The sequence below is a fragment of the Sorex araneus genome, chromosome 5 (assembly GCF_027595985.1).
Source record: "Sorex araneus isolate mSorAra2 chromosome 5, mSorAra2.pri, whole genome shotgun sequence".
Lineage (NCBI taxonomy): Eukaryota > Metazoa > Chordata > Mammalia > Eulipotyphla > Soricidae > Sorex > Sorex araneus.
Window position 1 is genome coordinate 28086042 of NC_073306.1, and position 26566 is coordinate 28112607.

Below are 26566 nucleotides of genomic sequence, written 5' to 3' on the forward strand. Positions count from 1 at the left end.
TCCATAAAGGCAATTTCCTCTTTCCACGAAGCCAGGGCTTGTGGCTCAGGACTACTGGAATCTCCCTCCTGGGGCCAACCAGCAGACTGTCCCAGCATCCCTGCACTTGCTGTGAAATTGTATGCTAAACCTCAACTATGAATGGCTTTGTAAATCATGGTGTCTCACTAAAATGAAAAAAGAGAAGTGAGTGGAAAAAAAGGATGAAACAGACAAACACACAAGAATTGTCGAAACTACTTTAGAATCACCTGAGCAGGAGCCAGAGAGACAGAGCAGTGTGTAAGGTGCTTGCCTTGTATGCTGCTAATGCAGGTTCAATCCCTAAAATCCCCTGAGCCCACCAGTAGTAATTAGTGCAGAGCCAGGAGATATCCCTGGGCACAGCTGGCTGTACCCCAAACCACTACTTGCACCGAAAAAAAATGTCATGAGTAGTCAGGAATGAGCTCACAGCCTGGTCATTTGTTCGACAAAATATTGCTCATGTACATAGGTTCCCAACACTGAGCCATTGCTTAAGTTCATAGAGACATTAAGAACAGTTAGCAAGCACATCCAAATCAAACAGAGGTTCAAATAGTTCACATAGTCAATCAACACGTAATCTAAAGCACAGAGTAAAGTCATAACGATTTCCTATTCTATTCTGGCCTAGACAAAAGATTGTTACCCCTTTCTCTAAACTTGTCTTACCCAGGGGATTATCACATTTAAGGGGGTTTGATAGGGGATAATTTCCCACAGAGAGGGGCCAGGAGTGTGTAGGCCATTATCACTGCAACTGGGAAGGTTCCCTCACTCTTTCTCAGATATATCATCTAGTCAGTTGTTTTGTTGCTGAGGTTGGTGATTTACAACAATATGAACATTACTACTTATACTTCCGATGCACTGTACCAAACCCAGCCCCAGAGTGCTAGTATCAGAGTGGAGGCACCATTGACCCTGAGTTCCTTCTCCTGATCCCTCCATTTGTAGCCTCATTTTCCAACTGGGCAATCAGACACAGTTGCCTCTTCCAGGGAGGAACTTATGAGCTCTGTCCCAAAGCAGTCACCTCCCCAAGGTGGGTGGGGCCACCCTCCCCTGACACTGATGTGGGTTGGGTGAATCAGCATAGTCAGGCTGAGCCAGACATTCTGCAGTCACGGCACCATGAGTGTCTCCCTGCTCAGTCACACCCGATCCCTGGGTATTTTTTCTGGGCTCCTGCAAGTGGCCTTCCTGCTAGGCCTGGTGTTGCTGCTGCTCAAGGCTGTCCAGCTCTACCTGCGCCGCCAGTGGCTGCTCAAGGCTGTCCAAGAGTTCCCATCACCTCCCTCCCACTGGCTCTTTGGGCACTACAAGGAGGTAGGAGGGATCAGGGAGGTGAGTGGGAGGATGGGCGGGGGGCAGCTTCAGAAGGTGGTGGTGGTGAAGAGATTGTTGGAAAGTCTTGTTGCATGACCACTCTGGTTCTCAGCAAAAGCCAGCTCACATTTCTGGTCTTCCACCCCAGCTCAGGGAACTCCCAGCTCTTAGAAACTGGGGCTCGTGGCTCAGATTTATCAGACTCTCCCTCCTGGGGTATAGCAGCAGTCCTGCACTTACAGGGCAATGCTGTGCCTCCCTGAGTCTCCCCCACCTGCTGGGCAGCCTCGGCTCTTTCCACAAAAAAGGGCTTCTAGATGTTTCCCTGACCAGTCACTCAATCCATCCTCTATACCAGATTAAGCTTGCCAGAAATCACAGCCACTACTATGCTGTGGAGTACCCAGTGCAAACAGGAATCATGTGCTAAACCTTCACCAGTTGCAGGCATTTGGGGTGCCAGGTGTCAGGATGGCCTGAGGTGAAAGACACTGACCTTTGATTTGCACAGTTAAACACCGTGTTTCACCTCCCAGTTTGCATTCTTGAAAACTCTGTGTTGTGAGTTCATGACTCCATCCTCTTCACCTCACATCCAGCAGGGAGGGGTGCCTGCTGAGAAGTGTGGGGTTTAGGTAGAAGGAGGAAAGCAGCAGCTTGTAGGTGGGGAAGGGGAGAGTCTCTCACACCATCCCATGACTATGCTCTGTGGCAAGAGATGGACTCAATGAATTAAGACAGGCTCAAGCACATGAGTTCCCAAAGAGTTAGTGGACTAAAACATTAGGTGGAAATGAGGTGCTGCAGAGAGCTGAAAGGATGTTTAGCTATAAAATAGAAGCCTTTGGGTTCTACACTGAACAGTTTCAACAGACTACTCCAGGTCTTTGTGACTCCTAAGGTTTCTTATTAGCAAGGGAAAAGAACATTAAAAAGCAAAATATCAACATGATAGAGCCACACCATTTCTACGTGAATGCATCCAGACTTACTCTAAATGAGTTCCTCTTTGGTATTTGGAATAATATGATACAGATATTTTGGCAGTTGATTTTACTCAGCCGTATAGATCCCAACACCCTCCTACAAAAACTACTATTTGCATGTATGCTGGATACCAGAAGACCAATATAGAAAGTATAGAATTTAATAGCACAGTAGCACTGTCATCCCATTGTTCATTGATTTACTTGAGCAGGCACCAGTAAAGTCTCCATTGTGAGTCTTGTTATTACTGTTTTTGGCATATCGAATATGCCACGGGTAGCTTCCAGGCTCTGCCATATGGGCGGAATATTCCAAGTAGCCTGCTGGGCTCTCCTAGAGGGACAAAGGAATCAAACCAGGGTTGGCCGAGTGCAAGGCAAACTCCCTACCCGCTGTGCTATCGCTCCTGGTCTCATGAAAAAAGTTCTCTTCTGGGCCAGAGAGATGATATAGTGGGTGGGGTGTTTGTCTTGCACGTGGCCAACCCGGGTTCAATCCATAGAATTTAATATATTCACTTTATTCTCTAATAAACATATTTGTTTGCTGGTTTTTTTTGGGGGGGGCTTGGGTTACACAGGCTTGTTTAGGGCTTACTCAGGAGTAAGTCTGCTCAGGAATCACTCCTGGTGGGTCTCAGGGAACCATATTTGGTATCAAGAATCAAACCAAGGTGGGGTGTGTGCAAGGCAAGCACCCACCTCTGTTCATCCCATAATTATAGAACACTCTTGCCTCCCAAGTGATTCAGGTGGTCACCAAACTGTAGATGCCAATGTTGTAATGACATCCAAAACTTTATACAACATGTAGTCAGTTTTTGCAGCCATTATGTGTGATAGCCAAGGGTCTACCCAACGTGTAAACAGAATCTGGCCTTTGGACTGGCATGTTACAGTCTGGAACAGAGTCCAAATTCTAAACTGCCCTTAACTTTGTCTTTGACTGGGAACCCTCCCTGAGGCTGTCACTGAGCCTTCACTCCACCAAGACACTGCATGAAAGTTTAATTTGTTTTTCTTTCCCATGATGACAGTTCCAAGAGAATAATGAACTGCAGGTGTTACTAAAATGGATGAAGAAATACCCAAGTGTTTGTTATCGCTGGCTATGGGGAACAAAGCCCCAACTTTTGATCTACAACCCTGACTACATGAAGGTGATACTTGGGAGATCAGGTGAGAGGAAACCCCTATTCACTGATATGAGTACATGACCCTGGTCTGTGAAATTCCAGAGTATCAATTCAGTGAGTGAGCTGGACCTGAGCTTCCTCCAACCATGCCTCTTCTTTACCACCAACCCTTTCCAATCTATTCCTCTAACCAATGCTCTTCTTTCACTTTCAGACCCCAAAGATGTCAGTATCTACCACTTACTGAGTTCCTGGATTGGTAAGTACATCTGTCTAAAACAGTGACAAATCTAATGAGGCTTTAGTAACAAATCTAGTTAGTTTGCCAAAGACTTCTTTCAATGACAGAGAATAACAGGTGGCCTATACATGTCACTACCCAATTATCTGATTCAGGCCTCATTCCCTTTTCTTAAAACCATTAACCATCCAACTTGCCATTTACCTTTAGGTACTACACATGATAAAGTTATTCTGTATCTGTTCTTTCTGACTTTCTTCATTCAGCATAATATCCGTTAGTTCCATCCATGTTGCTGTAAATTGCATAATTTTATTCTTTCTCTGAGCTCCATAATATTCCATTATGCATATATACCACAGCTTCTTTTTTAAAAAATTGAATCACCTCGAGAAACATAGTTACAAAGTTGTACATGATTGAATTTCAGTCATAAAGTATTACATCTATTGTTTCACCAGTGCATATTTTCCACTACCCATGTCTCCAGTTTCACCCAGCCCACCTCCCCTCTGACCCCATCCCCATAGACTGCTTAAATGGCAGCCACTTCTCTCTTTTGCTTTGTCTTTGTTTCTGCCTCTCTCTCCCCCCTCCCTCTTTCCACTCTCATTCCCTCTTCCTCTCTCACTCTCTGTCTCTCTCTCTTTCTCTCCCTCCCCCCCTTTTTATCTCTCTTATTTTCTCTTTAGGCACTGTGGTTTGCAATACTTTGAAATGTATCATGCATATCACTTTGCCTACATTCAGCACTCAGGTTTTGTCTAGAGTGATCATTCTATCATTGTCATGCTGGTCCCTTCTCTGGCCTAACTGCACTCCCCCTCACCCTTTGTAACAAGCTTCCTACTCTGGATGAGTCTTCCTGGCCCTTATTTCTGTCTCTGAGTATTTTTTATTCACTTTGTTGTTGTTGATTTATATCCCACAAATGAGTTCAATCATTGTTTGTCCCTCTCCCTCTGATTTATTTCACTCAGCATGATACTCTTTGTGTCCATCCATGTGTAAGCAAATGTCATAACTTCATTTTCCCTAACAGCTGTATAGTGTTTAATCATGTGATGTGCCATAGTGTCTTTATTTAGTTATCTATTCTTGGGCTTTTGGGTTGTTTTCAGATTTTGGCTACTGTTAGTAGTGCTGCAATGAACATAGGAGTATAGATGTCTTTTCTGCATTATGTTTGGGGGGGTCACTAGAGTATATTCCCGGGAGTTGTATTCCTAGGCCCTATGAAAGCTGAATTTCTCGTTTTTTTGAACAATGTCCAATTTGTTTCCCCCAAAGACTGGATCAATCTGCATTCCCACCAGTAGTGAATGAGAGGCCTTTTCTCCCCACATCCAAGACAGCACTTGTTCTTTTGATGTGTGCCAGTCTCTGTGGCGTGAGATGATATCTAATTGTTGTTTTGATTCACATCTCCCTGAAACCTAGTGATGAAGAGCAGTTTTCTGTTTTTCTTAGGCCATTTACATTTCTTATTTGAGGAAGTTTGTGCTTATCTCTTCTTCCCATTTTTTTGATAGGGTCATATGTTTTTTCTTGTAATGACCTGAGTACCATTATAGGGATTACATTGCATCTGTGCAAAGCTTTGGAGAGTATTGCCATTTGGATGATATTAACCCTCCCAAACCATGAGCAGGGAATGTGATTCCATTTTCTTGTTTCCTCTTTTCTGCTTCTTCTCCATCTCTCCCTCCCTCCCTCCCTCCCTTCCTTTCTTTCTTTCTTTCTTTCTTTCTTTCTTTCTTTCTTTCTTTCTTTCTTTCTTTCTTTCTTTCTTTCTTTCTTTCTTTCTTTCTTTCTTTCTTCTTCCTTCCTTCCTTCCTTCCTTCCTTCCTCTCTCTCTCTTTCTTTCTTTCTTTCTTTCTTTCTTTCTTTCTTTCTTTCTTTCTTTCTTTCTTTCTTTCTTTCTTTCTTTCTTTCTTTCTTTCTCTCTCTCTCTCTCTCTTTCTTTCTTTCTTTCTTTCTTTCTTTCTTTCTTTCTTTCTTTCTTTCTTTCTTTCTTTCTTTCTTTCTTTCTTTCTTTCTTTCTTTCTCTCTCTTTCTTTCTCTCCTTCCTTCCTTCCTTCTTTTCTTTCTTTCTTTCTTTCTTTCTTTCTTTCTTTCTTTCTTTCTTTCTTTCTTTCTTTCTTTCTTTCTTTCTTTCTTTCTTTCTTTCTTTCTTTCTTTCTTTCTTTCTCTCTCTCTCTCTTTCTTTCTTTCTTTCTTTCTTTCTTTCTTTCTTTCTTTCTTTCTTTCTTTCTTTCTTTCTTTCTTCCTTCCTTTCCTTCTTTTTTTTTGGCTCTTTGGGTTACACCCAGTGGTGCTCAGGGGTTACTGCTAGTTCTGTGCTCAGGAATTGCCACCGACAGTGCTCAAGGAACAATACTCTGGCCTGGGAATCAAACCCGGGTTAACAGCATGCAAGGAAAAATGCCCTTCCTGCTGTACTATCATTCTGACCCCTTTTTGCATATTTGAAGTAGTGAATTATAATTTTCTTTGTATAGGTCTTTTACTGATTTAGATAGGCTGATTCTGATTTATTTTCTTTTCTGAGCCACAATTGTGAATGAGATTGTTTATTAAAGTATCTCTCGCTTCTATTTCATTATTTCTATATCCAAAAGCCATATTTTTGTGCAATAATTTTGTAGTCTTCCACTTACTATGTGAATCTATTGTTCCTAAGATATTTTCCACAGAGTCTTAGAAAATCTTTAGGATTTTCTAAGTATAGTATCACGTCATCTGCAAATAATGAGACCTTAATTGATATGGCATGTATTTACAATACTATATTGAATAGAAGTAATGGGAGTGGGCAATCTTGTCTTGTGTCTGATCTTAGAAGGTATTTAGTTTTTCCCCATTGAGAATAATGTTTGCTGTGGGCTTGTGGTAAATGGCTTTGACTATACTGAGGAAAGTTCCTTCAATTCCCATTTTGTTCAGAGATTGTTGTCATGCAAGGGTTATGGTTCTTGCCAAATGTTTCCTCTGTGTCTATGGACATGATCATACCGTTTTTATGTTTTATTTTATACTATGGTGTATTATGTTGATTGACTTGTGTATGTTTAACCACCCTTAGATTCCTATGAGGAATCCTACTTGGTCACTGTTGTTTTGATCTCATGATCTTTTTGATGATCCAACAGGATTCCATTTGCTAGTATTTTGTTGGGAATCTTTGTTCTGTGTTCAACAGAATATTGGCTTATCATTATTTTTCTCTTTTTTTTGGCGGTGTCTCTGTGTGCATTTTGGTACAAAGGTGATGTTTGCTTCATAGGAACTGTTTGGGATTGTTTTGTTTCTTCAATATTCTGGGAGAGTCTGAAAAATATTGGCAATAGATCCTCTTTAAAAGTTTGAAAGAATTCACTAATGAATCCATCTGGGACTGTGCTTTTATTTGGGGGAAAACTTTTAATTATCCTTTCAATTTCCTCAATGGTGATAGGTCTGTTCAGGTATTTCAAATCATCTTAGCTCAGCCTAGGGAAGTTACACAAATACATGAATTTGTACATTGCTACTAGGTTTTCTCTTTTCATGGCACAGCAATTCTCAAAGTAATTTCTGATGACCCTTTGAATTTCTATTGTGTCTGATGTCATGTTCCATCTTTCATTTCTGATTCAGTTTATTTGTTCTCTCTTTGACATGCTAGTGGTTTACTGATCTTGTTAATTTTTTCAAAGAACCAGTTCTTGGTTTCATTGAAGGATTGTTTTTAAGTATTTCATTCATTAATTTCCACTCTATGTTTTAATATTTCCTTCCTTCTGCCTTGGGCTTCATTTGTTGATCATTTTCCTGTTTCTTAAATTATGTAGTCATAATCTCTGTTGGTGTACAACATCTCACAATCTCAGGCCTAGCTAGGCTTGAATGTAAAAATTGTTTTTCTGTTACTGTTACTGTAACTTCTGGTTATGTAACTGACTTTGATACTGTTTCTGTTGACTAAGTTAATTTGTACATTCTGACTATGTGGCTGAATATCATTAGTTAGAACATTAAGCTAGTTAATAAAAGGGGCTGAACAGGTTGCTCTGGGTCACAACACCAGAGACAATTTGTGACCATCTGTAAATTATTTCTTTCGCATGCATATCTCAATGCCTCAGACTGCCTAACCAAACCTTACTGCAATAGTCCTTAATGGGCCCTTTCTTCCTTCCTGATGAATGCTTGCATAGCAATGAACTGTCCTCTTAACACCACATTTGCTGTGTCACACAAGTTCAGGTAGGCTGTGCCTTTATTTTATTTTATTTTTTTTGCTTTTTGGGTCATACCTGGCGATGCACAGGGGTTACTCCTGGCTTTGCACTCAGGAATTACTCCTGGTAGTGCTCAGGGGACCATATGGGATGCTGGGAATTGAACCCAGGTTGGCCGCATGCAAGGCAAACTCCCTACCTGCTGTGTTATCGCTCCAGACCCTGTTTCTGTGAATCTTTTAAGTTCCTCTTCGACTTCCTCTCTGGCCCACTATTTGTTAAGTAAGAAGCTACTTAGATGCCACGTGTTCGAGTTGTTGCTCCATATCTGTTTGTGATTAACTTCTACTTTCAGCGCGTCCTAGTCTTAGAAGATAGTTTATGTGATTTTTATGCTCTTTGTAGAGGTATGTTTTGAGTGAATATATGTTTTGAAGAATGTTCCATATTCTCAAAAGGCAGAAAAGAATGTGTATTCTGCCTTTTGAGAATGAAAGGCGCTATATGCATATATATAGCATAATATATATATATATATATATATATATATATATATATTGCCCCTGTCTTCCATTTTTTCCCCTCAAACAAAGTATTTCCTTGCTGAGTTTTAGTCTAGTTGATCCATTAATAGGTGACAAAGTGATGTTGAAAACTATTCGTTGCTATCAATGTCTTTCTTCAAGTTTTTTAGTAGTTATTTAAAAAATAATGTCCTGGTCTTTCATTAGGTCCATATACATATTTAAAAGTGTGAGTGGTTTCTGATGTACATCTTGCTTGATCATTAAGAAAATACTTTTGCTGTCTCTTATATTTCTTTTTATTTATTAATAAGTGAGTCGCCCTGAGGGTACAGTTACAAATTTACCCATGTTCTTGCTTGTGTTTCCCTCATGTTTGAGAACCCATCCCTCCACCAGTGTCCATTCTCCACCACCAATGAAACCAGTATCCCTCCCACCCTCCAATCCTGTCCCCCCACACCCCACCCCGCCTCTGTGGCAGGGTATTCCATTTTGTGCTCTCTCCTTTTGGGTGTTGTGGTTTGCGATCCCGACTGAGAAGAGAGATGCATGCTGAAAGTAGACTAGAGACTGAACACGATGGCCACTCAATACCCATGTCTCTTACATTTTTTTCAGCCTGAAGTCTATATTGTCTGATAGTATTGTGGCTACCAGGGCCTTCTTGAGAGAGTTGTTTGCTTGAAGAATTGCCTTCCAACCTTTGACTTTGAGTGTGTGTTTGCTCTGACTGCTTAAAAGTTTTTCTTGCTGGCATCAGAGTTCTGGGTTCCATATTCTAATCCATCCTGCACTCTGTGTCTTCTTAGCCTATTGACATTGAGAGAGATTCTAGTTGTGGGGTCTTGTGCCATTTTCCTATAGGAGTTTGGCATGTTTGTGGTGCTTGTCTTGACTTAAAGTAGCTCATTTAGTTCTTATAACTATAGGTTTGAGTCTCTGAAGTTCCTGAGTTGTTGTTTATCTGTAAGTTGTAGATCGTTCCTTCAAATATGAATGAGAGAGGCTGGAGTGATAGTACAGGGGATAGGGCATCTGCCTTGCACGCGGTCGACTTGGGTTCAATCCCTGGCATCCCTGTGGTCCCCCATGCACTGCCAGGAGTAATTCCTGAGTGCAGAGCTAGAAGTAACCTCTAAGCATCGCCCAGTGTGACCCAAAAACCAACAAAAAATATGAGTGAGAGCATGGTTTGGTTAAGTACTCATGGTGAGGCATTTGTTTGATTGTGTTTTGTTCACCATATTCCACCACTGTCTTCTGATACATATGCTGAAAATCTTAAGACTCTCCTTTGCATATAATTATGTCTTTGACCTTGATGCTTCTGTATTTTATCTCTATTTATGATTTTTGTCATTATTATTAGAATGTGTCTTAGAGTATTTTTAAATGTATTTCTTTTATCTGGTACACTATGGGCATCCTGGGTCTGGGTGAATTAACTCTTCAGCTCTGGGAACTTCTCAGCAATGATGGATTTGATGTTCTTTCATCAGAGTTGCCTTCCTGCCCCTCTGGAACCCTGATGATTCTTATGTTCCTATTCAATTCATTCCAAAGTTCTCTAGCCATATGTTGGGGGTGGAGGGTTGAGACCTTCAGCACAAGTTCCTTTGCTTCTGAGGTTATCGCATGAGTTTTACATTACACTTAGTTTTTAGATCTGTCATTGTTTTATATTTTACTCATTTCTGCTCTCATATCCTCTTGTGTTTTATTGGTGGTTTATTCCAGTGTTTCCATGAATTCCTTAGGAATGCATCCTTAACAATTCCTCTCTAAATTCCTTATCAGAGAGGTTATATAGCTCATAATTACTAGTTGAGTATTCTAGGCAAGCATCTTCACTCCCTAAGCATGGAGGGTTTTTTTGTTGCTTTACCATTGTTATTGCTGCAGTTTAGAGCTGTTTCTTGTGTGTTGTTTATGGTTAGGTACCACAGGATGTCTATGTATGTTTACAGTAAGTTTTGGAGGGAAGAAGTCATGCTTAAATGGGGAGCAAAGCTGGCTAGGCTGGACAGAGCTAATCTGGGGTGGTTAAAGACCTTCCACTTCATATGCACTTTTTGGGAGGGTGCTAGTACTGACTTGAGGGGCAAAATGGTGTACCTGAGTAAAATGCAGGGGCCACGATGTCCTGGCTCCCTAAGTTTCCATTGTCTGGGACTCTAGACCACAGATTATTGATCCATTCCTCTGTATTGGTATTTGAGTTGTTTCTATCTTTGCTTTTGTATAAAGATAGACAGCGAGATAGTAATAAAGGGCCAGAAACAACACAAAGGGAGAAATGATTTATGAAAAGGCCCTGTGATACCCAGGAGAGGAGGGAATATACAGTGGTGATGTAAGGTATTGGAATCATGAGCCTGACAAAACATCATTAATAGCATGGTAAATCACAGTTTAAATCAATTAAAAAATCAAACTTCTATGGTGATATCTTATCCTACCTGTACCATAATGTGTCTTTGTGAAACACCCATAGCTCTGTGTGAAGAAACTCTAGTCTTTCTAATCACATCTCCTCTCTCCCTGAACACACCCTTGTCTGGTCCAGGGTATGGTTTGCTCCTGTTGAATGGACAGCCCTGGTTCCAGCACCGGCGCATGCTGACCCCAGCTTTCCACTATGACATCCTCAAGCCCTATGTGGGGCTCACAGCTGATTCTGTGCGAGTGATGCTGGTAAGGTGTCTTTCTCTCATCTTCCCTTTACTCACACCACAGTTCAGGGTCCACTCTTACCCAAGTGCTCCTAGACCTCCCAGAAATGTTCATACAGAACAAAAAGTGCACATGGGGTGGTTGTTCTCCCAAAGTGAACCACTTGTGAAATAACCCAGACCCCAGTTGGAGACACACTTGACTCTACACATACAAAAAAAAGTTACTGTGAAGATGGGGGACCTTCTTCTGCCCTTCCTTGTCTTTGGTTTGATGGATCCCTAGACAGCTGGACATGTTTATTGAACTGGCCTATTCATGGTCACAGTCAGTGACAGGATGTACCCTCAGGATGTCTTGCCAAGGGCTCTGGCTTGGCACAAGTTTTCTGCAAGTCATGAAGCTCTCTATGGAGTCAGTGTGTCTCTCAGAGACACTCTGTTGTTAACTACACTTCCCTGGGCAATTTGGGCTCTCAACTACCAGGTAAGCTAATAGCAAATGAACAGAGTAACTGAATCTACAAGGACAGGTCCCTAGGCTTTCTCTTATCAGACACCTGAGTTTACTTCTCTTATATCTTCTTTCATCAAGCTGAGCTCACAGGTTAGTTAAGATTTTCCTTTGGAACCTGAGGGGGATTTAGTAAGATGTATTATGAGATATTTAACAAGGTATTTTAGTAAATTGTCACATCACCAAAAGACATTCTTTATGCACTTCATTGACAATCTACAAGGATATAAAAGCAGCTAGACAGGCTGATGGCCAGTGACATTTATTGAGATGAAACATTGCTAATAGGGGAAAAGAGAAAGTGGCCTTTGTGCAGCGTGAGAAGACAGGATAGGATGGGAAAGATATAACAAAGGATTAACAGGCAGTGAAAAGTAAGGTACAAAGTAAAAGATATACTGAAGCACAGAGAATTGGGAGTGCCCCTAGAGAACTTGGAGTGTCTCAGGAACACTGCAGAGGATAGTAACAATGACAGCAAGGAGAAAGGTAAATCTTTTAACGTAAGCTTTCAGGAAGGGAGGGAAGACCACTTAAACTAAAATCTGAGCTGCTCATAACTATGAAGGGAAAAAAAACAGCAAACTCTGTTACTGAACTATAGCTATCACAATTATGGGAGACATGCCCTTTTTGGTCCTATCCCTCCATGTTCTCAGTGATATCTCTGAGGCCTTCCTGTCTCTAAGAGAATCCCTGGAGAACTTCTCAACAGGGTGGCACTGACCAGGCATTATGAGAAAAGTGATAGCAGGGGTTCCAACACATGTCCTTCTGGAGACACATGTGCTCATGTCCCTCCCCCCAGGACAAATGGGCAGAGCTCAGCAGGCACAGTGCCCCCGTGGATGTCTTTGGACACATCTCCTTGATGACACTGGAAACCATCATGAAGTGTGCCTTCAGCCACCCCAGCAACCTGCAGACTGACAGGTCAGTGGCTGCCCCAGTCAGCACCTGTTCTGTCCAGCTCTGGGAAATACCTGCAAGCCCAGCAGGATGGTTTGCATCTGAACCAGTGCAAACAGAGAGGCTCTCAGGAGTCCTTACCAAGGACAAGCCCTGGCATCTCCTCTCATGCTCCAGATCGACCACAGCTTAACTCTGGCCTCTGATCATGACCCCTGGTCTCTTAACACTATCTAAAAACAAAGGGGTGAAGGCAGATATTACTGCCTCCCGTTTTTGTAGAAACCTCCACCAGATCCCAATTCTAATGCCAGAATCCCCCTTTCTCATCTGCTCTGCCCCATTTTCCAACAGGAAGTCCCAGTCCTACACACAGGCCATCGAGGACCTAAAGAACCTCTTCAATTCTCGGAGGTGGAACATTTTTCACTATAATGACTTCATCTACAGACTGACCTCCATGGGCCGCAGCTTTTTCAGGGCCTGTGAGCTTGCCCATGAACACACAGGTGAGATATGCCATATCTGGGGCTCTTCCCACTATCACCAGTCACATACAAAGAACCTGTGGAATATCCCTGGTATAACTGGAACTTTGCTGTCCACTCAGGACTAGAGAACTTGAGAATACTGGGTGTTGGGCTATAAGGGCATTTCAAATATCTCCATATGGGGAATGTTGAATAAAACATGGAGTTCTCACCTCTGTTCATCTGTACTCCATCATTCCACCTCATCCACTACATACACTCTGGGGGAGGTATTTAGGCCCCTGTGGACACTGACTTGGGCTCCACATCCTCCACTGTGCCTTGAACCACTTTCCCAACAGACCGTGTGATCCAGCAGAGGAAGTTACGCCTGCATGATGAGGGTGAGTTGGAAAAGATCAGGAAGAAGAGGCACCTGGATTTCCTAGACATCCTGCTCTTTGCCAGGGTATGTGGAAAGGAGGGGAGTGTGGGGAGAGTTCGGGTTGCGGGGGGAGGCAGGGGCGATAACTGTGAAGAATCAGTATAGAGAAGGGTGATCTTGGGAGTGAGGGTGAGTGTGGAGGGTGAGTGGAGGAGGGTGAGAATAGGGAAGGGTGAGTGTGGAGAAGGTCGTCACTGTGCCCACACACACAGAGACAAAGAGGCCAACCCATTCTCTCCCCGTGTCCACAGTCAGAGGACGGGAGCGGCCTGTCTGACAAGGACCTGCGGGCGGAGGTGGACACGTTCATGTTCGAGGGTCATGACACCACAGCCAGCGGCATCTCCTGGATCCTCTATGCATTGGCCACACACCCCGAGCACCAGCAGCAGTGCCGGGAGGAGCTCCAGAGCCTGCTGGGGGATGGCGCCTCCATCACCTGGTAAGTGCCAGCTGTGGGTGAGCCCAGCTCCACAGGAATGGAGCCAGGGGCAGCTCCACTCACACTAGGGATGCTTCTTTCAGGGACCACATGGACAAGATGCCCTACACCACCATGTGCATCAAGGAGGCGCTGCGTCTCTACCCGCCCGTGCCTGGTGTGAGCAGAGAGCTCAGCTCACCTGTCACCTTCCCTGATGGGCGCTCCCTACCCAAAGGTAGGCCTGCTCCTGGCACACTCCCTGAGAAGCAGCAAAGTGAAAGGAGAGCAGGTCATGGGGCCAAAGACAACCCTGAACTCTCACTGCTTTCTCTCAAGAATTAATATTCTGTAGTTAGAATAAGATCTATGACACACTGCCGTAACTCCTGTACCAGAAAATCTCAGTCAATTCATTTTGTCCTCTAAGTGTGGCACAAGCTTTCAACTCTACAACGTTCATTTTTTGATCTGGAAAAACTGGGTTGTTAGAAAAAAACGCAATGGGAATTTTGGTTTTTTCCAAGGAATACAAGCAATCAGGAGCAAAAATTCACTGCTGTATAAGAAAATAGCTGATGGATATTAATCCCTTATCAGACGGGTATTTAGTAAATATTCTTTCCCATTCTGTGGGTTCTTTCTGCATTTTGGTCACTGTTTCTTTTGAAGTGCAGAAGCTTCTTAGCTTGATGTAGTCTCATTTGTTCATGTTTGCTTTTACTTGCATGATCAGTGCTGTTTAGTCCTTAAAGATGCTTTTAGCTTCAATGTCATGGAGAGTTCTGCCTACATTTTCTTCTGTGAACCTTATAGATTCATGTCTGATATTGATTGAGGTCTTTAGTCCACTTTGATATGACTTTTGTGCCTGGCATTAGACAGAGATCAGTTCATTTTTTTGCAGGTAGCTATCCAGTTTTCCCAGAACCACTGTTGAAGAGGCTTTCCTTGTTCCACTTCACATTTTTTGCTCCTTTGTCAAAGATTAATTGGCCATATATTTTGGGATCTTTGACAGGATATTCAACTCTGTTCCAATGGTCTGCATGTCTGTTTTTATCCCAATACCATGCTGTTTTATTTACTACAGCTTTGTAGTAGAGTTTGAAGTTGGAGAAGGTGACGCCACCCATCTTCTTTTTTCCAAGGGTTGCTGGAGCTATTCGTGGGGATTTATTGTTCCATACAAATTTCAGGAGCGTTTTGACTATTTCTTTGAAAAATGTCATGGGTATCCTGATAGGGACTGCATTAAATTGGTATAGTGCTTTGGGCAGTATTGCCATTTTGATAATGTTAATTCTCCCTATCCATGAGCAGGGGATATTTTTTCCATTTCCTAGTGTCCTCCTTTATTTCTTGAAGTAGTGTTTTGTAATTTTCCTTGTATAGGTCCTTCACCTCTTTGGTTAAGCTGATTCCAAGGTACATGATTCTTTGAGTACTATTGTGAATGGGATTGATTTTTAATATCTATTTCCTCTCTTTCATTATTAGAATATAAGAAAGCCATGGACTTTTGGGTGTTGATTTTGTAGCCTGCCACTTTACTATATTGACCTGTTGTTTCTAGGAGCTTTTCTGTAGAATCTTTAGGGTTTTCCAAGTACAGTATCATATCATCTGCAAATAGTGATAACTTGATCTCTTCCTTTCCTATCTGTATGCCCTTGATATCTTTTTCTTGTCTAACTGCTATGGCCAGGACTTCCAGTACTATATTAAATAGTAGTGGCAAAAGTGGGCAACCTTGCCTTGTGCCTGATCTTAGAGGGAAGGCTTTTAGTTTTTCCCCATTGAGAATGATACTTGCCATGGGCTTTTGATAGATGGCTTTGACTATATTAAGGAAAGTGCCTTCGATGCCCATTCTACTGAAAGTTCTCATCTGCATCTATTGATATGATCATATGGTTTTTATTATTTCTTTTATTGATATGATGAATTATGTTGATTGACTTGCGAAAGTTAAACCATCCTTGCATCCCTGGGATGAGTCTTACTTGGTCATACTATATGATCCTTTTGATGAGTCGTTGGATTCTATTTGCTAATATTTTGTTGAGGATCTTTGTGTCTGTGTTCATCAGGGATATCGGTATGAAATTCTCTTTCTTTGTGGTATCTTTGTCTGTTTTTGGTATCAGGGTGATATTTGCTTCATAGAAACTGTTTTGAAGTGTTGGATACTTGTAGAACTGTATAAGAAAAAAACCCTCCAACCCCATCAATAAATGGGGAGAAGAAATGAACAGAAGTTTCCTTAAATAAGAAATACAAAAGGCCAAAAGGCACAGGAAAAAAATGCTCCACATCACTAGTCATCAGGGCGATGCAAATCAAAACAACAATGAGATATCATCTCACACTACAGAGAATTGCATATATTCAAAAGAACAAAAGCAACCAATACTGGCGTGGATGTGGGGAAAAAAGGACGCTCCTTCACTGTTGCTGGGAATGCCGACTGGTCTAATATTTCTGGAGAACAATATGGACAGTCCTTCAAAAACTAGAAATTGAGCTTCCATATGACCCCGCAATACCACTACTGGGAATATATCCCGAGGATGTAAAAGAGCACAGTAGAAATGACATCTGTACCTATATATTCATTGCAGCACTGTCCACAATAGCCAAAATATGGAACCAACGCGAGTGCCCTTAGTCACTGCCCAAACAGATGACTGGTTAAGGAAACTTTGGTACATCTACACAGCGGAATACTACACAGCTGTTAGGAGAGATGAAGTCATGAAATTTGCTTATAAATGGATAAACATGGAGAGTATCATGCTAAGTGAAGTGAGTCAGAAAGATTGGGACAGACAAAGAAGGACTGCACTCATTTGTGGAGTGTAGGGTAGCATCACATGAGGCTGACACCCAATGACGCAAGATACAAGGACCAGGGGTATTGCCCCATAGCTGGAAGACTGCTTCATGAGTGGAGGGGAGAAGGCAGATGGAATAGAGAAGGGATCACTAAGAAAATGATGGCTGGAGGAACCAGTTGGGATGGGAGATGCATGCCTAAAGTAGATAATGGACCAAACGTGATGACCTCTCAGTGTCTGTGTTACAAGCTATAATGCCCAAAAGTAGAGAGAAAGTATGGGAAATATTGTCTGCCTTAGAGGCAGGGGGAGGGTGGCAAATACGGGGGATATATGGGCGATAATAGTGGTGGAGAATGTGCATTGGTGGAGGGATGGGTGTTTGATCATTGTGAGATTGTAACCCAAACATGAAAGCTTGTATCTATCTCACGGTGATTCAATACTCTGACACACACCCCCAAATATACGATCATCTAATCTTTGATAAGGGAGCAAGAAATGTGAAGTGGAGCAAGGAAAGCATGTTGAACAAATTGTGCTGGCAAAACTGGACAGCTACATGCAAAAAAATGGGCTTAGACCTCCACCTAACACCATGTACAAACGTCAGGTCAAAATGGATTAGACCTCAACATCAGACCAGAATCCCTAAGGTACATTGAAGACAAGGTCGGCAAAACCCTCTACGACATTCAAGCCAATGGTATCTTCAAAGCTGACACGCCACTGGCCAAGCAAGTGAAAACAGAGATAAATAAATGGGACTATCTAAACTAAGAAGTTTCTGCACCTCAAAAGAAACAGTGACCAAAATACAAAGACAATCTACAGAATGGGAAAGGATATTTACACAGTACCCATCCGATAAAGGGTTGATATCAAGGATATACAATGCACTGGTTGAACTCCACAAGAAGAAAACTGCCAACCCGTTCAAAAAATGGGGTGATGAAATGAACAGAAACTTTCCGAAAGAAGAAATCCGAATGGCTCAGAGGCACATGAGAAAATGTTCAGCATCACTAATCATCAGGGAGATGCAGATCAAAACAACAATGAGATATCATCTCACACCACAGAGACTGGCCCAGATCCCCAAAAACAAAAACAACTGGTGTTCACCACCACAAACACACATTTTGTCCACAGATTCCTGCAACACACAATATTAGGGGAAAGGTAAGAGTCATCATAAATATTTCTATGTGGAAAGTGAAAACTTGAAAATACCATTGGTTACTGAACTAAAAAGTCTAAAATACTAACGGGGGGTGCTCTGTAGGAAACCCTAAGATATTCCTGAATTAGATCCTGATTTCATTCTCTCTAGGGTAACACTCCTTGTTTCTTTGTTATTTGATCCCTGAAGCAGTCCTCTGAAAAGGGTTTTTTCTCTATTTTTATCCTTTTTGACCTCATCTGACATGGGCATTGGGTGGCATGCTTTCTTTGTGAACTGGTGGCTTTCTCAGATTTCTTCCTAATTTATTCATTTAATCTGACCAATTCCTCCCTAAATTCGTCTCTTATAATATTTTTCAAATGCTACCACTATTACAAGAATACTTCCTCATTTTTATTTACTTTTTTATTTCTTTATTTACTTCTTTATTTCTCATCCCATGATCTACTTCTGATTAGATTATCTTATTAAACATTTTTTTCATTCTATGCAATGAATCAGAATTTTTATCAACTCTAGTATCTACATTTTCAGGGACTTTATCACTTTTTTGACATATATTTCGAATCTACATATTTGAAGTATATTTGATTTTCAATTTTAATTTTGTTGTAAGAAATTAAAAATTAGGCAATGATGCTATATATGCACACAAATAACTCAGAAATCTTATCAAAATGCAAATTATGGGGACAGAGAAATAGTATAGTGGGTCAGGCACTTGTCTGGAGTTAATTCCTGGTCCCTCACATGGTCTCTCATGCCCCACCAGAAGGGATCCCTGAGCTTAGGGTCAGGAGTTATCTCTGAGAACCGCCACGTGTGGCCCCAAGCACCTCATCCCATCCTGAAAAATAAAATGCAAAACATAATTTCTGGAGAGAGAGAGGGCTGAAATTTTATATTTCCAAGAAGACCTAATATGATATTTATGTCTTGTAATAATCAAGAATAGTATTGCTAAAGAGCTTTGTGGTATGAATAGATATTCAAAGTATTGCCTTTTTTGATCTTCTAAAGATGGCTTTAAATACTGCATCAAAGAGATAAGATAGCTGTCTATATTCATAATTTAATATATTCATAATTACAGCTACACATTAGTTCTCATTGTTAAGAGGTTTGGGATTTAAAATGATCTTACTGAGGGGAATTAATTAACATACCTACATCTCTATTTCTTTTAGTGAAGCTATGTAAGTCAATCTTTTGTTAAAGGAAAGGGAGTGTTCTTAACAGAAATGTACTAATTGAATTTTCAATAGACAGTTGCACAGGAATATATGCAAGGTGTTTCTTCATTTCAGTTTTATCTAAATTTATGGATTAGAAATGTATACATTAATTGAAAATACTCTCTACAGGTGTATTTTTCACAGACTTAGAGATAAGATTGGACTTATAAACCTGGAGGATGAGAACATTTTTGCTTATGGACATAATTGTGAAACTCCTTCAATTCTTCCTCCAGCTTTCAAGACATTATAGGTGTGAGATTGCCTGGTTAGGGCTCTGTTACTAATTAAAAATTCTCTCTATATTATATATATTTGTGTGATATTTATCAGGAGAATTAAATATGACTGGGCCACTTACAAAATTCTGGACAATTTGAAGCTTAAGGAAAACCATGAGTGACTGATGAGCATTTACAAAACTGTCCTTATTCACTTAGTTCTGCCTTTATTTTATTTTACCCTAAGAAACATGTTTCCTAAAACTGATGCATTTCAGACTTCTCAAAGTGGTCTAATCATCTATCAAGGTTTACATTGAATTATTAGTATATTGGTATTTTCAAGGCTACAGTTTTTACTAAAACAAAATCAAACCGAGAAATCCCCATGAAAACCTGTCTTATGCATCCAAGGTCTTTTTAGATTATATTTTCATTGCTGAAAATAAAGCCAGAGCCCCATCCATTGAAGGCCAGTGCCTCACCACTGCGCTGCACAGCTAACCACATCGAGATGTTAATAATTTACTTTGTTAACTTCTTTTATTCTGAAACTATACAATGATCTCTAAGACACAATTTTCTTATACTCATGTACTGTAATATTTCATTGACTCATTCCTTTCATTTATTTGTTTTACAAAAATAATTATAAATGTTTGGTAGGGCTTGAGTGATAGCACAACGGGTAGGGCTTTTGCCTTGCACAAGGCCAACCAGAGTTCGATTCCTCCATTCCTCTTGGAGAGCCCGGAAGGCTCCTGAGAGTATCCCCGCCTGCATGACAGAGCCTGGCAAGCTACTGGAGGCATATTTGATATGCCAAAAACAGTAACAAGTCTCACAATGGAGACATTACTGGTGCCCACTCAAGCAAATTGATGAACAACAGGAGGACAGTGCTACATTGCTACCATGTTGCTTAACACCAGTTAGAATAAAGGAAAACTATACTTGTTTTACTCAAAGGCCTGAAGCTTTTGAATAAACCTCTTCTGGATTCTGAAGAGCTTCCTGCTCTTTTTAATTCCTATGGCTTTTTAATTCATGATACTCTATTCTAAAATTGGTAGAAGATTATTTCACAACAGCATTGTGAAAAATCTTGCTATAGCCAGATTTCCATCTACCAATAACATGCTCTATGTTTACCTGACTTGGTCTTACCTAATGAGTTTCCTGTCCTAAAATAATGTGCCATGTGCTTTGGTTAGAAAAAAATGTTAGAACTCATTCTGAGCCTGACATAATTGTGACAAAATTGATGAGTTATTCTCTGGCTTACCATTAATAAATGTTCAAAGAGTTAAAAAAAAAAAAACAACCGGTGTTGGTGTGGATGTGGGGAGAAAGGGACTCTCCTTCATTGCTGGTGGGAATGCCAACTGGTCCAGCCCTTTTGGAAAACAATATGGACAATTCTCAAAAAATTAGAAATTGAGCTTCCATTTGACCCAGCAATTCCACTCCTGGGAATATATCCCAGAGAGGCAAAAAGGTATAGTAGAAATGACATCTCCATTTCTATGTTCATTGCAGCACTGCTTACAATATCCACAATCTGAAAAAAACCAGAGCGCCCAAAAACAGATGACTGGTTAAAGAAACTCTGGTACATCTACACAATGGAATACTATGCAGCTATCATAAAACATGAAGTCATAAAATTTGCATATAAGTGGATCAACATGGAAAGTATCATGTTGAGTGAAATGAGCCAGAAAGAAAGAGACAGACATAGAAAGATTGCACTCATATGTGGAATATAAAGTAGCTGAGAGGTACAAGCTTGCAATTTCTGGCAGATATTTCTTTGGACTTAGTTACTTAAATACTAAAATACAGAAATCCAAAACCGTGTGGCCGCTAGTGTGGCCACTTGACCTCTTATCTCTTCATTCTCAGCAAGGGAAAAATTATCAAATGCTTTCTTTTCAGCAGATCCGACTTTAGGGGGGAGAAACTTCAAACAATAATAGTGAGTTTTTGTTGAAATATTGAATGTCATCAAAGTAAAGTGAAAGTAAAGTGAATTTTATCAGTTACACAGGTGGGTGTGGGGCTGGAGAGGTGGGGGAGGGGAGGAGGTATACCGTGATTCTTGGTGGTGGAATATGTGCACTGGTGAAGGGATGGGTGTTTGAGCATTGTGTGACTGAGACTTAAACCTGAAAGCTTTGTAATTTTCCACATGGTGATTCAATAAAAGAATAAATTAATTAAAAATTTTTTTAATTAAAAAAAGAAAGTAGCTGATAAATGGACCTGAGACCAGTGTAATGATGGGAGGCACAACCCTGTCCCCTCCAACAATGTACCCCCGCACCCCCTACCATTTACACACACACATTTACATGCCAAGGTCTGAACCCACCTCTCCTGAACCAGCTGTGTGTTTAACAGCAAGTAACTTAGATTCTCCTGAGCTCAGCTGAAAAAAGATCTGTTTTCTTGGAAGCTGTTTTATGTGGAGACTGAGTTAATACACATTCACGCAACGTTCAATGAGCCTTTACAAACAGGAATATTGTAGGAGTTTATAAAAGTAAAACTTTGACTTCCCCATCCCTGTCCTGGTCAACTCCTGGGATGTGCACACAGGCCTTGTTAGGATCCAGCAGTACCTCCCGCCCCCAATACCCTCTTACATAGCATCCTTCAGACAGAGACGTGGCAAGGTAGCTGGTAACACACCAGGTTTTGTGCATGTCCATGTACACTCTAGGCTGGGGTGCTGGTGCCTGAAGTGATGTACTCAGTCTTCTCTCTCAACACTATCCCCAGGAATCTCAGTGGCCCTGTCCATTTATGGCCTTCACCACAACCCAAATGTGTGGCCCAACCCAGAGGTATGATGTGGGGCAGCGGGTTGTCCTGGGTCTCCTCACTTTACCCCGTCTCTCCTCTCCTGAGGCCCGAAGCCACCTGGACTGAAGGACTTGTGACCCACCTGTTCTGTCCCTGTTCTCTGCAGGTGTTTGACCCTTCCCGGTTTGAACCAGGTGCTGTTCGGCACAGCCACGCATTCCTGCCCTTCTCAGGGGGCTCCAGGTGAGCTCCTTAGAGTTTTCTGGAGGGGGTGTTACTGGGTACACTGACGTGCAGGTGACCTCCTGCACCCACCTGTGGTGTCTTCAGAGGGACCTTTGCATGTCAGGGTGGGAAGGAGTCACTTCCAATGCTGAGGCAGAGGTGACCATTCAGGCGTTCCTAAGTCTGCCCTGCTGATCTTCAACAAGAACCAAGGAACAGGCACTGTAGCAGCAGCAGAACCAAGGCCAGTGTCCCCCTGTGCTTTGTTGCTTTACGAAATAGAATATTTCAGAATTAACCTCCGATAATTGCTTTTCTCCATCACGATGATTCACTGTGACCAGAGCCTCAGGTGGCCCGTACCCACCCCCAGAGGGCAGTGATGTTGGGGGTGTTGGGATTCCCACCATGCCCTTGTGCTGACATTGGGAGCTTTACTGGAAACTCTCAGAAGCATTGGGAGAGACTCACACCGATGGTGTCATCTGGGTTCACAGCTCTCCAACATGATCTGCCTGCCTATCAGTTTGTGTAATCATGAATATTTTCCATTTGGCAAAACCTTTATCCGAAGCAACATTCTGAAGCCACAGTCATCTCCAATCTAATAATCCAATGTGACCAAGAGTATATTACTAGGGACAGTGACCTGTTTAGAGAAAAAGGCATGTGGGATTCACGGTATACTAGCATTACACTTGGCTAGACTTGTACCTGTCCAACACTCCAAGAATACCTCCACTGCTACCCAGTTACCTGGTGAAACAATGGCACCCAGGAACTTTCACGTAGTTGCTACAATGCTGTCTTTTTTGAAAAAAAATTGTTCTGGAGCAATGGCTTTATTGCTCGAGGTCTACTCCAGACTGCTAGTGAGGCACCCTGGCAGACTTCAGGAGACCATGTGGTACTTTATAAAGATCAGCCAGGCTCTGCATGCGAAGTGTGCACTCAACCCTTGGAGCTAACTCTCCAGCCCAAATATGTGCCCTTGGATCTGTATCTGACAGACTTTGACCTGGAGACTACATGTCTCCAAGCAAGGCATTCAACAAACTGTTCTTCCAAAGTTGGCTCTAGGCTTTCATTTCTCCCAGGATAAACTTTCCTCCAGGCATCTACTCAGGGAATTCCTGCTACCAGGAAAGTGCAGGGGAGAACTAGGGACTCTATTCCTGGGTCAGATCTTAATTTCATTTTATTCTGGAATTTTTTTCAGTTTTTTCCATTGTTGACTTTTTTCTAAATTAAAAATATGTCTTAGGCTCTCTCTATGTGCCTAACCCAGGGCTAGGAAAGGAAACTCAACTCAAAACACCATTCCTGCCTCCAAGAATTAAGAGTCAAGAATCCAAGAGTCAAAAACCAGCACAGGCTGGTTCATTCTTCTCTCCTCACTCACTCCTTCAGGAGCAGATTCTTGGCTGCTCCTGCTCCTAGCACGTCCTGGATTCTGGACACTAATGTGTCCTGAACAGTGAATTGCATTAAGGGAGAAACAGGTGCAGAGGCAGAGGGGTGAGGACCGGCTGTCACTGGACTGAGCCTTGAGGTTGTGGCAGAAGTGGAAGGAAGAATTCTGGCCATTTAAACATGAGCTGAGCAGAAAAAATGGATCTGAAAAGGGAAGAGATGAGTGAGGCAATAGCGCAGGAGGGATGGGTGCCCACTGAGATGCTAGATGTGTCCTTTCATACTGGAAAGACTAAGAAGGTCTGAGCTAGCTGTGCTTCATTGTAAAGGTATGGGAAACTGGGGCTAGAGTAGCCCCAGTGAGGACAGGAAGGAAAGCAGGGGCACTTCTGCAGGACTGGAAAACACAGAAGCTGGTTAAGTCAGGGTATGGGGAGGGGGGTTGGTTGTCTGGGCCATTCATTGGAACTGATGATACAGCTGGTTGGTTTGCTGGGGCTCCTCCACATGCTTTCTGTTTCTGCCCAGACTCTTGACTCAAACTCCATCTGGTTTTCTCCATGTTAAAGGTATCCCTGGGTATTCCTTGATGGTATAGGCTTATGGGTGGCCCCTTCATATGTGCCTTGATCTGATTAACCTCTGTAAACTCCATGGAAAGATTGAGAAGAGTCCTGAGGAACGCTTGGAGACCACCTGACCCAGGGCTTGAAGCCTGCTGTCCCCTCACAGGCTTTTGGGGCTGCTGAGAGGGAATAACTTGGGCATTATTTCTAAATCTTGAGGGGGAAATCTAAGGTTGGGGAGATTGAACAGGTCTCAGAGTTAGAGGCCAGGCCTATGTGAGGAGTGGAGGGACTGGGATGGAACCCCATGAGGGGAACCCTGGGTGTAGGTCCGTGATTACTCTGATGGATGTCCCCCCGCCCAGAACTGACCCTGAGACTATTTCTCACATGGCTCTGCCTCTTCACAGGAACTGCATCGGGAAGCAATTTGCCATGAATGAGATGAAGGTGGCTGTGGCGCTGACCCTGCTCCGCTTTGAGCTGGCTCCTGACCCCTCCAGGGTTCCTATTCCCAGTCCTAAAGTTGTGCTGAATTCGAAGAATGGAATCCACCTCTACCTCAAGAAACTCCCTTAACAATGTGGGGTCACTGATGGGTGAGAGGGCCTCTTGCCTGCTACTCTGTCTACTGTCACCTGCCCCTTTGTCCCTTTACTGATTTCTTCATTTTGGTGTATGTGTTGGCCTCAGAGTTTGGGGGATAGTGCATCTGTGATGCAGTGATCAGAAAGCTCAAGGACCCCCTCTGGTGACACTCAGTCAATCTCGCTTTAAAGTTGGATCTCAGATGTTGGATATTAATCCTAAGTGTTTCAGGCTTCATCATTGATTAGCCCCCCGAACTCCAAGAAGCTTACAGTGCTCTTACAAGTGCTCCTATTGCTATGAGTTTGTCTTTAACCTTTTCTTTGTGTATTAAAATTCCCCAAGTCAGGCTTGGTTATTTAGGTGGCTCTGGACTTTGTAGTGAATTATTTGCTTTTCTTTTTCCCCAATAACTTTTTATATTTTACTATAGAGCAATGCTCTTCACTTAAAAGCAGAAAGACCATTAATGCTATGCCCCTAGTATTTGGGAGTTGATTGGCTCTCAAATATATCTACTCCTGGGCATCCATCATAATTATTTGACTCAGGCTTCGGTTGCTGAAGTTCCCAACACCCCAAAAGGGAGCTCCTGCCGTGGGATTGGGATGGACCCTGGACGAGCAGCAAAAATATCACATTATGGGAATGGGACAGTCTAGAAAGCATAAAAGCACAGTCTGAATGCAAGCTGTTTTGACTTGAGACATTACTCGCATGGGGAAGGAATAGCCAAACCTCCCTGAGGACCTAATTTGGAATTTACATAGAAACCTCAGAGCCCAGAGAACCAAATTTTGGAATCTATATATCTTACTGTGTTTATCCAAGTAACTGCAATTATTAATAAGATGTCAACTCAATTGTTTAATATGTACAACCAAACGGAAAGAGAAAAGCTATATGGAAGTTCCTGGAAGACAGAGTGTCTCCTTGAGTTAATTTCTCCAAGAGAATTGTCTCCGTCAGAATGTTTTACCACTGTAAATGAAAATCACACCTATGTGCAGTCCTATACCTTAAACCCCTTCAGATGTTCTATGCTAACAGCTCTGCATTAAATGGGTCATTTTGGCCAGCAGTCTGTGGTTTTCTTTGTTCCCCTGCTGTGGAGGCTGGGGAGGTGGTTCTCAGCCAGTGAATGCTTGTGGCACACAACCACCATTTGAACTCACACTGGAGTCTTAGGGTGAGTGCTATGCAGACCACAGGGGTCATTCTGGAGTACTCAGGAATCTCAAACTACACTCTGTGGCTCAGGGCTTCCCATGGTATGACCAGTGATAGCTGAGGAGCTGCTGTGAACCAGGGATTGAACGGGTTCAGGTTTAGTCCCTTTACTATATCCCTGTATAGTTCGCGCTTCTAACTTTCTATTTACCTGCTACCTAATCTCTTATCTTTGCTAGTTCAATTATCTCTTTTCATTGTCTCTGATCCCTGGATTCCACATCTCTTTGTCTGTCTCTCTCCCTACACATCCGCACATCTCCCCATCATGTAATTCTTAATTGTCTGCCTGACCTCCAGTCTGCTGCAGTTTCTTGTACTTCTTCCTATATACTCCTATCTGTATCTGTATTT

At 42.1% G+C, this 26566-nt stretch overlaps 1 protein-coding gene across 1 annotated transcript; it reads left to right on the top strand.

The window, feature by feature from the left end:
* Positions 1-1158: 1158 nt before the first annotated feature.
* Positions 1159-25999, top strand: LOC101551078 (cytochrome P450 4A6-like). The gene is made up of 12 exons (XM_055139077.1): positions 1159-1353; positions 3377-3518; positions 3690-3734; positions 11033-11160; positions 12464-12588; positions 12919-13073; positions 13397-13503; positions 13731-13921; positions 14005-14138; positions 22167-22231; positions 22357-22433; positions 24805-25999. Exons 1-12 carry the CDS (start codon positions 1159-1161, stop codon positions 24971-24973), a joined length of 1533 nt encoding a protein of 510 aa, XP_054995052.1. The 3' UTR covers positions 24974-25999.
* Positions 26000-26566: the final 567 nt, after the last annotated feature.

Bases quoted from the DNA above. Each gene is read 5' to 3' on its own strand.
- LOC101551078 (XM_055139077.1), top strand. From the start codon at position 1,159: ATGAGTGTCTCCCTGCTCAGTCACACCCGATCCCTGGGTATTTTTTCT. The intron at 12,589-12,918 runs GTCAGTGGCTGC...ATTTTCCAACAG, and splicing joins AGCAACCTGCAGACTGACAG to GAAGTCCCAGTCCTACACAC. The intron at 22,434-24,804 runs GTGAGCTCCTTA...GCCTCTTCACAG, and splicing joins CCCTTCTCAGGGGGCTCCAG to GAACTGCATCGGGAAGCAAT.